Source organism: Cheilinus undulatus, linkage group 11, assembly GCF_018320785.1.
Source record: "Cheilinus undulatus linkage group 11, ASM1832078v1, whole genome shotgun sequence".
In the NCBI taxonomy this organism is placed as follows: Eukaryota; Metazoa; Chordata; class Actinopteri; order Labriformes; family Labridae; genus Cheilinus; species Cheilinus undulatus.
Genome location: NC_054875.1, coordinates 26,833,586 through 26,847,095, shown reverse-complemented (window position 1 = coordinate 26,847,095; position 13,510 = coordinate 26,833,586). Strand labels below are relative to the sequence as shown.

Here is a 13,510-nt window from a genome sequence, read left to right as displayed (position 1 = left end):
GACATTTCCTGAACATTTCATCAAAATCTGTCCATAACTTTTTGAGTTATGTTGCTAACAAACTAACTAACTAACAAATCCTGCCGATTACATAACCTCCTTGGCAGCGGTAATAATAAGTCCGTCAGTGTGACTTTGCTCTGATGTGTTGTTGACCATGTTGGTACTGGATGTTGATAGCCATCTCTATCCAGGAGATCTGTGGAACTGGGTTAGCTCTCCACATGACGAATGTTTTATGTAGAAGAGAACTCAAAAAGCAATCAGTGACTCAAATCTCTTAAAAACAGGGTAATGTTGATTAATGTGGCCTCGTGGAGCTCATCAGTGTTAATTACTTGCTTGAAAATCCTGTCTGTCTGCTCAAGATGGCACCATACTAAGCAGCAGCCTTCACAATGTGTTGTAATTAGCCTGTTCCAAACACTGAAACAAATTTGTTGACTCAGTTTCAGTACTTTGCTGACAAAAGGATTCATGTCTGATTAAGATGTGATTCATTTTGGATAAAAGCCTTCTTTGTACATTTTTACCGATTTAAAACCCTTGTGCGTCTGAGATGCAGTCTTTTTACCTGGTGTGTTTTATGTCGGTGAGAGGCGCCAACAAGCTTCACTCTCCAAAGCCTTTCCAGTAATCTTTCTCCACTGGGCTTATCATTACTGTAATGACAAGGTGCGTCCCTATACACTGGCTCTACTTATGTGAGTGTTGGTGTGTGTGTGTGCTTGAGAGCATCTCTGTGTGAAAAGACCAGGTAGGTGGTAGAGGAGTGTTTTCCCTCCTATGATACAACTCAAGCAACTGGAGCGTCTGTTTGTTGAGGGAAATGTTTATGGATATTTACAAAGAATTATTAATTTGGAACGAGCGGATGTGGAGTATGTGTGCGGTAGAGAGGTAGCTCGGAAGGATGAAATTACAGATGAGCTGGTCTACGTTCATCCGCCGACACATTGATGCTGTCATACACACCAACATTCGTACCTTTACCCCACAGATGAGTCAATTATGCCACCAAACACTCTCATTAGCCAGGGGGATAGCAGTGTGGGTGGTGGGAGAAGAGCGGAGGAGGAAGAGAGGAATTGATGGAAAATGGGGTTGTTTCACAGCTCATTGGAGATGCTCTCCCTGGCCTGCAGTGTCTGCTGTTTCCCTCATGGTTTCCAGATGCTACCATGAACTACATTGACACAGTCAGGCTGTGGCTCCTACCATCAGGGAGTACAGCACTGAACGCAGAGCTTTTGGTCTGTAATATGTCAGCGGTACTCTATACCTGCTTTGCGGTTAGAGTTGAGATGTGTGTGTGGGTGGCCAGAGGATGTCTCATTTCCCTCTGGATGAAGCATGTTTAATTTAGCTGTATGGGTGTGCATAATAGAGAGACTCACAGGGACAGTAGGTTGGGTAGATCCCAAGGTGCATCATCAGGAAGTCTCTCCAGTTGGTTATTTTGTAGCATCCTGAAAGAGAAAAAAAGATCATTCAGTTTTACGTTATATTTGCAGTATGTGCTGAGCATGAGGGCACACCAAGCAGAACAAATAATTCCATCATGAGGGAAATCTGACTCAAGAAGGAAAGGGCCAGAGAAAGCTTGAAGAGAAGCAGAGAATGAAGGGTAGAAGGAGAGAGGAGCTCCTTGGGTGGGCTGCTGATGTCATCCTCAGAAGAATGGAGCAAAAAGCAAGGAGGAAGTGTGGAGCAAACAATACTACTCTCTCTTTTCCTCCCCTCCCTTATTTTCTCCACCTTTCCCTCTATCTTTAAAGTTTTATCATGACTTGTCTCCTAACATTAGTGCTTGAGGTGTACAGTCTCCAGTGGACTATTTTAGTCGCTCTGTTATGCCTCTAAAATGGCATCATCATGCCAGGGTTATTAGTCTTTTGTGAACATGTCCTTTGTCAAGCAGCTACTTATTAAATGGATCTTTGTTTTTGTTGCCAAGTTCAAGACACATTTTTTGTACCAAATGTGTTTTGAGAGATGGTAACATTTTTGGCTCTAGAGTCTGTCCTGGAGGTCTCAACATATAATGAGCTGTACTTCTTTAAATAAGTCATTGTGTCACAGGCTCTCGTGGTGGGATGTGTTTCACAATACTCTCCCATGTAAAATATGATTGCTTCATTGCCGGAAAATCACTGCTCAGGTCTGAGAGGATGGGGAGAATGTTTCCACAGGGATGATGATGCCATGATGAAGGCATCATAGTGAGTTTTAATATGTTTCAAACAAATCCCCTATCGGTTCTTTCCTGCATCCCCTTTGGCTGTGTAACCTTTTCTGCAAGTGAGTGTGTGTGACTATGAGAGTCAGCAGGGACCCGCAGTTATCCCATACAACACATGTGACACATTGATGCTGTCATACACAACATTCATACATTTACCCCACAGATAAGTCAATTATGCCACACAACACTCTCATTAGCCAGGGGGATAGCAGTGTGGGTAGTGGGAGCAGAGCAGAGGAGGAAGAGAGGAATCGATAGAAAATGGGGTTGTTTCACAATGCCATGACCCGCAGTTATCCCATACAATATCATTAGGCTGTTTGTTTTTTACACAACCTTACTTAAACTAATACATTGAGGAAGGAAACCAACAGCTTAGCTGCTCTGAGGTCAAAGAGACCATTCACAGTTTGAAGGGGTGTTACTATATGAAGCTGAATTGGGCAATATGGCTTTAAAGTTATACCACAGTATTTTTCCCACTTTTCAGTAACAGTATTATGTAGCAGTATTACAAAATTAGAAAACAATAGTGCTTTTAAATGCATATTCAGGTGCTACAACTCCCCCTTCTCCCCCTAAAACAAGCCTGTGATGGCATACTCAACTCATGTCTGAGTCTCTCTGAGTTCAGTTCTTTCGAACCACACATGTAAAGGCATTTCAGACCGGCAGGGCTGCATGCCAATTCCCGAACCTATTTTTGTACCAGCCGGCACTTTCAAACTGACAAAAAAATTGGTTCGGAACCTGAAAAGTTGCTCCTCATCTGGAACCAAAACAATATTTTGGTGCTTCCTCCCAAACGTCATTATTGGGAATGTATATTCTAGGTTGTGAAGACTAGATGAAAATGGTGAAAATGTGGTTTGCTAAGGAGACAAGATGTTTAGTCGCAAGTGGGGCATCGACAGATTTCCAGGTGAAGCGGGGAGCAATACAAGCAGAGCAAGTTATATGCCAAACTTGCGGAAGAGATGGCAAAGGCTGGGTTCACCCGAATGCCAGACCAAATAATGAATAAACTTAAGAAGCTGAAGAGGGACTGCCAGGACAGCAAAAAAGATTTGGGTAAAAGTGGAGCTGGACGTGATGACACATGTCAATCACGTCCTCTCATATGGGTTCTGCTTAAACTGGTGTGAATGCAGGCTGGTTTAGAAGGCTCTGAGACGCCAGAACAGAGCCAGAACCATGCCTGTCTGAAAGCACTAGTACTGAGTTTCATTTCTTTCCTGCTGACTTGTGTTAAGTCAGGGTGTCTGCTACAAAAGCACTTAAACAAAATAACAATGTCAGTCTTTTATTATCAAGAACTTCTTGGTAATAGCATGTTTATCAATGATTGAACATAGCTTGAGCAGAAGTACTGGAGAGAGTACAGAGCAATGGTGTTTACAGCTGCTTCTCTGACCTCTTTTAATGCCACAGCCTACTTCTGTGAGTCATCATGGACTTTAAACAAATCATGAGTTAAAAACACCTTTAGCTGTCTAAGCCATCATTATATGAATCACTGCAGCACTGGGCTCAAGACAAACCAAGTTGATTCATTGCAGCTCACAGCTTGCGTTATAGACCGAGATAGGCCGATAGAGATGCTGTGTGAAACGAGAACACTCACTGTATGTTGATTTTATTAAAGACACCAAACTTAGAGAGGAAGGAACACACATTTTAATTAATGACTGTGCTGCATGTTAATTACACTGACATAAGTATGTAACATTTGGTCAGTTACCAGGTTATAGACTGCCCCTTTTGTGAAGTGTCTTGAGAGCCGCTATACAAAAAAAAAAAAGATTGATTAAGTGTAACAGTGAAACATGCTGATGATGGGACTCAGACTGAGCTGTTTCTGTCACATTTCACTCTGCTATACTTTTATACTGGCAGTTTGATCCATTCTGTGAAATTGGTTATGTACTGTGTGACTGTGTTGCAAAAATCCATTTTGTAGTGGAAATAATACCCGCAGTGGTATTGATACCCGTAGCTTATCTTGCCTTTCAGATCATTTCAGGCTGACATGACAGGTACAGTTAACCCATGATGAGTTTTCTTACTTATTCTGAGATAAGTCAGGGATAGTTCTTTGGTTGTTGCAGTAACTTGCAAAGCTGCTTTGTTTTTCCTCTGCATTGATGCTTAACTTTCCTTTCTTTTCTACTCTTTGTAAATGGTTTAATAACATCGGATTTTGAGAGATGTTAATTCATATCTGATTTCCAGTTTGCTCTGCATTCCTCTTTGCCGTTTCTTTTCCCGCTGGTTGACAGAGCCAACATGGGCTTCCCTGAAATCTGACTGGCTTCCCAAAAATCCTCAGCAATGATTGGCTGTTTACCTTGTCAAGTTTTTTCTCTTGTGCTACAAGAGTATCAACCTCTGTAGAACCACTTCTACTGGCAGAAACAGTTAACATACAGTATAGTCCTGCACCAGTATCAAGCATGAATGCTTGCAGGCTTAAATGTATTTAGGATATATGTGTCCTTCTGCAGTAATGACATAATAGACTGGGATTCATGGCTCGTTTATTCATGCTTTCTCCCTTAGTTTCACAAGGTGAAATAAGAATAAATTGTATGCCTGGTAATCCCCTAGATTCCCTTGAATGACAAACCACAATTCTCAAACGAAGTTTATATTCAATGGCAGGGCTTCTCAAAGTTTTCTCAGCCAGGGAGCAAAAGGAACTAAGCTGGTTGCCAAGGCTCATGAAAACCTCTTTAATACCCTTGTCTTGCACCTACTAGAAATATGGTCACAACTCATTAGGAGCTATCCTCACAATTCAGAGGGAACCATAGTTTTTATTGCTGCTCTGCACTCTTTCACAATTTTTATACCGCACAGCGGTGCTAACAGTTGGTGGCCATGGATCATAGAGCTATGAACACACGATGAAAAATGAGTGTTGTGGAAACAGCTTTGAAAAGCATTTTAAATGATTTTTTTTTTTTTTTTTTTTGTCATTTGCTGTAATCTCGGTGGGTGGTGTGACTGGGAGGTCCCTATATTACACCTGTGTTTGTGTGTATGCGTGTGTGCATGCTTGCAACTGAAACAGGGCTTGTTTGGGAATGAATGAACTGCATGCAGGGCAGGTCTCCCCCAGCCCATAAACTTTAACTGCAGTTAATGATGCATGGCCTGTGTGTTTTATTCAAGGCAGGAGCACAACTCTATCACCCGAGAATGCTGAAGTGGAACAACCCACCCGGGATGAACACTGAACCACCAGAGTGGGAGTAAGAAGGAGGTTACTTACAGAACTTTCAGGTTGTGAAGACCCTGGAGAGCACTGCCAGAGATATACCTCAGCTGGTTTCCTGAGATACGTCTAGGATGGAAAGAGATCAAAAAGAGAAATCAGAATAGAAGAGTGAAAATGAAATATAAGAGCATACATATAAAAATTTAAAGGTCTCCTAAGAGAAGCGTAGCCTGTTGCCTTATTATTCATTCTTGGATTGAGCTGTGTTATGACTTCATCCCAAAGTTCCTGCTTTGGGGTTAGTGTTGGGGCAGTATGCAAATAACAATATTCTATTCCCTTCAGTGTGGTTGCTATTGGCCCAAAACACACCCTGAAACTTTAACCAATCCTGGGAGCTCTGATGAGTGAGTAAAGAGTGAATTGAATGAGACTGCGACTGGGTCAACAAGTGCGGCGTGAATGTGTATTTGCTTGTGCACATGTGAGTGCGTTTATGGATGTGTATAGAGACGAGGTATACCATGTATGTAGACGTATTTGTGTGTGTGAGTGTGTGCTATTTTCCATGTCCTTGAGGTAAATTGGCCTGTTCTGAGGGGCCTGGAGGACAGCAAGGGAGAGAAACCACACACATTCACATAAGCAATCCAATCAGTTTGTTTATCAAACACAGCACCTAATGGTCATTTGTGAGTGTGTATAAGGAGTCCAAATAAATAACATTCTGTCCAACAGAGGAACTCTCAAGGTCACGAGCTGGAAGCACAGTTTAAACACAGATTTAGGCTTCACAGTCCTAGACCACCCACTTTTATTAAACACACACGAGTTAAAAGTTACTCATTGGCATCCTCCTTTCACACCATTGCTCTGGAGCTGACGTTTCAGCCTTTCTCTAAGTGGACTGCCTCTGGCTAAGTTGTTCCATCAGTGCCAGGAGATTGAAATATTTGAATAGAGTTTTGCCTGCCTTTTCAAGCCTCCATCATCCAGATGGTAACAGACGACAGCTCTCACAAACTCCCTCCGACATCTGATAGTCGTGTCAATATGTCTCATTCTTATTACTGTGCAGTGGCAAACCGCAGAAAACCTGTCTCTGCCAAGTCTCACACTCAGCTCAGTTTAGAAGTCGTACAGAGCTTGTATTTGTTAAACACACATACACGGAGATACACATTCATGGCATTGTAGAATACAAAAGGACTGATCGCTATCCAAGCTATTGTGGAGCTATTAAGTCATGCTGCTCAAACCACAGTCAAAACTCATTCAAACAGACCCCGACTGGGCCACATGTCTCAATAAAGACTTCACAGAGACGGAGGGCTGATCTGTGGCAGTGACTACTGCTACAAATTCCGCTTTTCATTCTCATTTTAAGGTAAAAGAATTTAAATTCCCTCACTTATAATGGCACCTGCCTATTAGTTGTTCCTAAGAGGACCATACACTCACTGGCCACTTTATAAGGTACACCTCGTACCAGGTTGGACCCAAGCAGCAATCTCCAGTCCTGAAAAAATGAAGACAATGTGGAAGTGCAAAAAAATTGCAATACAGCGAGTGTCCACTTGAGGCTGGCTGCAGGAACACAGGAAGTCCCATCTGAAAACCTGTTAGAAAGCTATTACACAAGAAATGAACCAGTTTACAGCCTGGTTCAAAAAACCAAATGTGTCTCATTAGCAAATGGGGGGGGCAATCATTTCAGCTATATTGAGGAAAAACCTCACTGAGCAGTGATTGGTGCATCTCATTTGATTGACAGATAGCTTGACAGGCAGAAGCTACATTTCTGTCAACCAGAATGCTAGCTAGCTAGGTGACAGGAAGTCAAGCTTAGCGTTCAGGCCATTAGGTTGATCCAAAGTTCGGATGAGACAGCGATTTCAGTATGGAAGCAATCGCGGATTGGCTTCAAGAGCTATCTGAGTCCGGCTGTTGTAAGCAGACGGCTTACTTCACGCAGGCTTTGTCCAGTTCTTTCTGCGTTCTATGGTTGGACCCCGTTGCTGCAGAACTGCCTTGAAGGGATACTTCAGTGTTTTTGAAGTTGGGCTTTATGAGGTACCTACTAGATAGCCGCCAGTGATTTCAGTGAGCATTGCTCCTTTAAGGGGGGCTTGCTGGTTGTACTGGCCAGGAAGCTAGGCTATACAGTGTAACAGATGGGTACAGTTTCTCCACTGAATTGAACAAATTTTGGTGAAAACGGGCCACAAAGCAATGTTTGCTCAGATATTTGCTTTATTGAAAACTTTTGAAGAATTTTATTTTTTACCCAGAAAGCCTCTGTGTTTTTGTCACTCTTTTGCAATGCAGGCTTTGGCTACAAGTTGCATGCTCTTGCATTGCAAAATAGTGGCGCCCCGTATGGGTTTTTGCTGCTTTTGCCCATTTGCTTTAAGGTTCGATGTGTTGTGCGTTCAGAGAAGATGGTATTTTGCACATCTTGGTTGTACCAAGTGGTTATTTGAGTTACTGTTGCCTTTCTATCATCCTGAACCAATCTGCCTATTCTCCTCTGACCTTTCTTCTCTGATGCTTGGTTTGAACGTCAGCAAGTCGTCTTTATTTCGTCTACATGCATTGAGTTGCTGCCATGTGATTGGATGATTAGCTATTTGTGTAACAAGCAATTGAACAGCTGTACCTGATAAAGCTGGTGAGTGTAGGTCTGCTGCTTTAATACCATTTCAGTTTTGCACAAGCTAGTCGCTGGGGACCATTTCAAAAGCTGCTTTTCCAGAGGTAACTGTTTCAATAGGCCTTGCTGAGGTCCTGACACCAGTAAAATAGATCTAAGCCTCTTGCTGCAAAGACCCCTAACTTCCTTTTTTGGCTCCTGTTTAAATGCAGTGATCAGTTACAGGCCCACTGCAAGAAAAGAAGAAAGCACACAAGAAAAATAAATGTCTTTTTACTTGGGATATAAAGAAAACCAGTAATTCAGAGTTTTAGAGAATAAATATTGTAGTTAAGGCCTTGGTATTATGTGCATGTCCTATTTCCATCCACCCTTTCTCTATTACCTGCACCACATGATCCAAAACAGTGTTAGAAAGGATTCAAGTCATTTTCTGCTGACTTCATTTGTCAAATGTATAATTTAGAAAAAAGTGAAGATGGATACTGAAAAAGGGGAGAAATGTTCAGACTTTCTTGATAGACATCAGTAGAAGACCAGAAGTTGCCATTTACCAACTGTTTCCATTATATCAGTGTGTGTTTATGCATGAACGTGTGTAAATGATCGTACGTATGAGTGACTGTTCTGCACTTAGCCTCCTCGTTGTTCCACATCAATCTCACACTGATGAAAGGCGCCTTGCTCTTGTCAAACCGTGGCTCCGACTGTTTTTTCTTTTAATTTGATTTGGGGATGGTAAGAATTATTCTTGGCCGCTGTACTGCGCAGATAAAAATTCCACCTCAGCATTATTCAGCTCCTTGAGATGATTCATATATGGAATAAGAGAGCCTAATGTAGTTCAAATGTAGGGGAGAGAAGTGGGAGGGTTGAGACGGCACTGCTATCAGAGCTGATCAGTACGGGTTTTACTGAAGCATACCAACTGCAGATTATCTTATGTATCACCATGTCCTATTGCCTCGAGATAATAAACAAAAAGAGGGATTAAAGACGCAGACAGCAAACACAGCATCACATTTTGGAATAGTATCTCAGGTTACGATAGGAGATCATAGTGGTAGCACAACCAGGATGGTTGATAAGACCGGATGATGAAAGAAGAAGGAGAGGATAAACAGGCCTTATCGGAGAGGGGGGCGCTTTGTGTGTGGGTGTGTCTGTAAGTACATGTGCATGTATGACCTTTTTCACCCGCCGTCCATCAATAGAAATGTTATCCCTCCTTCTGTGCAGAGGTCGAGCCTCACAGTCATCCACTTAACCTGGCGTTAACCCCTGAAATTATTGTAGTGAAATATAGACGTGGAAGTGAGTGTTTGTGTGTGGGGGTGCCATGTGGGTACAAAAAGTAAGAGACAAGCAGGCAAAATCATTTTTGGCAAGGCTAAAAGGAAAAGTTTTAATTGACCTAAATAGTCTCAGCTGTGAAATGCGCCCGGAGCAAAAGGAAGCCAAACTTGCATCCTTTTAACCCTCACCTACGTCATTGCCTTGGCCTATCAGCAGACAATCTTATCACAGAGTGGAAGACAAGCATGGCAGCGCTGTCCTCTGATCACCACTTCTCTCCTTGTACATTTGGATTTCATATTTGTGATAGTCAAAGAGCAGCTGAGAGCACTCAAAGCTAAAGCAGCAATGATTTCAATGATACTACTGAAGACAAGGTCAGATTTTAAATGTCAGTTCTCTAAACTGATTTAAAAAGGTATTCCAGACATGTATAAAAGGAACATCATACAGCAAATCTCTCCTACCACCAAAGACATGCCCAGACCATAGGTGTGAGTATGAGCGTGCCTGGTTGTCAGCCCTGCGATCGACTGGCGACCTGTCCAGGGTGTACCCCGCCTCTCGCCCAGTGGGACAGGCTCCAGCTCCCTGTGATCCTCAACATGATAAGTGGTGTAGAAAATGGATGGATGGACTATTAAGTTCATCTTATGTCAGAAGTAAACTTTGTGATTTCAAGCCAACTCTATAATAGCCCTGTTGTTCACCGTACAACAGAATAGTTTATGTCACACAAACATCACGTACGATACATGGCCCAGTGGTTGTGTAAGACCAGAGTGCTCACTGTAAGAGTAAAGTCAGAGACTGTGACAAATGTCAATGCAATTTCCTTTAAAAAGTCTCACACATGGAGGCCGAAGTCATATCTATTGTCTCATGTTCACATTTCAACTAGCCACTCCTACCATCTCTCTCTCACACACACACACACACACATGAACAGTATGAGGTCTGCAAGTAGGATTTCCTTTTTGTTTATTTCTTTTATTATAAGGAGGCACCATGAAAAGGGCATTCCTGCTGCTATCATGGTGATTAAAGATGCTGTCTGAAGGTTAATGAAGGATAAATGACCCAGAGTTGGGGATGTGGCGCTCACAGTGGGAGTGAGTCGGTCTGAAGACCAAAATTTCAAACAGGACAGAAATCCATTTGACTAGTCGGTCTGTATTCTGTATTAGACTATTTATATCCTGTAATCAGAAAATATAAATTAAAATAAAAAAAGGATTATTGATACATTTAAAAAAAACTACAAATTAATTACTGACCAATATATATATATAGTTTTACATAAATGTATAGTTATATGTACTTATATGTACTGTACTAGTATGTTAATGGTAATCCTTCTCTCTCTTTTTCTACCTCACACTTTCTAATTTAGTGAAGGTTATGATGTTAAAAATTGTCCTCGAAACATTTTGAGTTTAATCAGTGACAGGTAACCTCCTGTCTCAGTAAATGGATTTTATGTTTATCTTAAATCAGTTGAAATTTTTGGGTCATTAAATGATTTTTTGAGGATTCGGATCAGGCAGATCAAGACTACCCGTAGTGTGGGGTAGAATGATAATATAACAGTCCATCTGTTTTTTAAGAAAAAAACAAAAACATTTTCATTTGAATTCTTTTCATGAACAGATCTTCTCCACTGTCACTGTCTCGCTGTCTGTCCCGCGGTAAACATTCCTGTCTGCACTACTTCCCGATGTGACCCTGTTTTTTTCAGGTTCAGCCAAGAGCTCAGTCAGTGCAAAGGATTTGATTGGTTGAATAGCGTCAAATGCAGTGATCTCTATTGTAAAGTCAGGAAGCTGAGGCATTCAAAATAGACTCCTGTTTTAATAATCTGCTCTGTTTTCAAATAAAAACACAAAGGAACTGGCAAAGGATGTTCCCAGGCATATATTTCCCCATTTAACTAAATGCTCATTTAAACAGCATTTAACTGAGTAGTCTAAAGTGGAGAAAATACTTAGAAAACAGTCAAAGGTATCAAAGGGTCATTATGTCAGTGGGTATAGTTAAACCTGATATACTCTGTGGATCATAGCTAACATTAGCAGCTAGCTCTGCCAGGCTTTGCTTGAGTAGTTATATGTGAGTACAACCCTTGACAGACTACATTCAACTTTATTTTAAGTTTTCGACCACAAAAAAAACTGTTTTACCATGCTGTTCCTACTACATGCTAACTGCAAGGCTTGTCATATTTACGTCCAGCAAAGTCCCAGAGGAGCGCTCAGACAGGAAGGCAGTGGCCCTTAACTGAAGATACAGCGACCTCTAGTGGCAGGAGGCTTTATTATGGTTCAAAAGAGCATTGGATCAAGATTTCAAGCCTGTGTTTAAAAAGAAAATGAAAGAAAGCTTAACTGGCTCATGAATCTGATAGACAAATTAAACAGTTTAAGCATGCGCATCCCCAGAATTTACAAAATATCCTGGCCTATAAAAGGGAGCTCACATTTATTTGTTCTTGTGGACCTCGACCCCAGCCGTAATACAGTTTGACTCCTGATCTTTATTGGAGGAAATACAATATAGAAATGTATCTTCATTTACGAAATGCATTTACCATTTGAAGTACAACACCTTCATTTAAATGTATTATACAGTATGGGACTATAGCTTTGTCAGCCAGTCGTCTGCTGGCTCAGCCAACTGTTAGCTTAGTGGCTCAGCTAGTCAGCAACTAGCTCCAGAAAAAGTGTCAAAAGCCATCATCAGAAACACAAAGAAACATAAACAAACTGACTGAGACGAAGTGAAAACAACTATCTACGTCCTTCTACTAACAGTTACTTTCAAGCTCTCTTGACTGGGCCAAGTTCAACAGTGTATTTTGCAGGTGAGTGATAAGTACAGATAATTACAAGATGATCATTATAGACTCAGAGACTCAAACCAAATGGCTGCTTATGAAGGAAAACTTGAAGACTGAGGCCCAATGAAACATGATCTCTGGCGTTACAAACAACTTTGAAGCTCATGATAGGCAGGAAACACTGCCGCCCTCCAAAGCACCTTTCAGGAACACTTCTAGGTTTCACCTGAAACCCTGTGCTAGCTCCAAGTTGTAACTAGATCAGAAATAGATGGCACATCTTTGATATTAGAGCAGAAGATCTAAAACGACTGGTTGTCTTTGATATGTCAGGTATGAGTAACCAGTGTTAAAGCCTGTACCAGACTGTGGGCATAGGTGCCTTCTCATTAATCCACAGACATGCAGTCTGACTCTTTTTATGTTCATCTAACTGGCAGTTGCGTGCAGGTTTTCATGTTTGAATTAATAGTAATTTTACTGATCAAAGCACTAAATGAAGGCTTAATGAGAGGGATCAGAGATCAATGGAATAAGATTTAAAAATAAGACATGGAAAGAGGGCTGGAGGGTGGAGCGATTGCACCTTCATCTTTTTATTAATATTAATGCTGCAGTGAATCAAAGACAGGCGTACTCCCTGCTTTGTGTATAAATTTAATCACTTCATACAAGGTTCAAAGGGGTAATGAGTTAAAACTTTGGAGAGGTAAGAGACAGCCTAATGTAGTCTGCAAGCATTGCTTCAGAAAGATGCTCATAAAATCTATTCCAGCTCATCCTGAATTTTTTTTGCCATAAGCAGGCATGTTCAGTTTTTTTAAGAATGTGGAGAGAGCCAAAGTGAGGAAAGAACCATCAAAGGAAGCTTGCAATAGCCTGCAGTAAAATGGAGATTGGGGTCTGTAGAAATGAATTGGATAGGAGGGAAACAGAATGAAGGAGAGTGAGGCAGGGAGGTAGAGCACAACATCAAACAATTTATCACTCTACCAGTCACAACCTGCCTGGCCCTTGCCTTTCTGCTCTAGCAACAAGTGCTGAGGACCCACATCAAACGCTCTGGCTCTCAAACCGACCATGTTTGTGTTTAGAGTCTAAGTTGGTTTTGCAAGCACTTTAAATCGTTATAATTATAATGTGTTTACCTTAGCCTGTATGCTTCATCACTCTAAACCTTCTAGACAGGAGTGAATGTTAGAAATGCGCTTCTCTGTCTTGGAACATCATTATCATCTCAGCACGTCTCCAGAAATGGTC

At 41.4% G+C, this 13,510-nt stretch overlaps 1 protein-coding gene across 1 annotated transcript in view; it reads right to left on the bottom strand.

Annotated features, from left to right (window-relative positions):
• LOC121518072 (leucine-rich repeat-containing G-protein coupled receptor 6) overlaps nucleotides 1-13,510 on the bottom strand; it is a 62,504-nt gene that overhangs the window by 17,172 nt on the left and 31,822 nt on the right. Inside the window, exons 3-4 of the mRNA XM_041800269.1 lie at nucleotides 5,520-5,591; nucleotides 1,398-1,469 (exon numbers count right to left, since the gene is read on the bottom strand). Coding sequence (XP_041656203.1) covers nucleotides 1,398-1,469; nucleotides 5,520-5,591 — 144 coding nt within the window. The remainder of the gene's footprint in view (nucleotides 1-1,397; nucleotides 1,470-5,519; nucleotides 5,592-13,510) is intronic.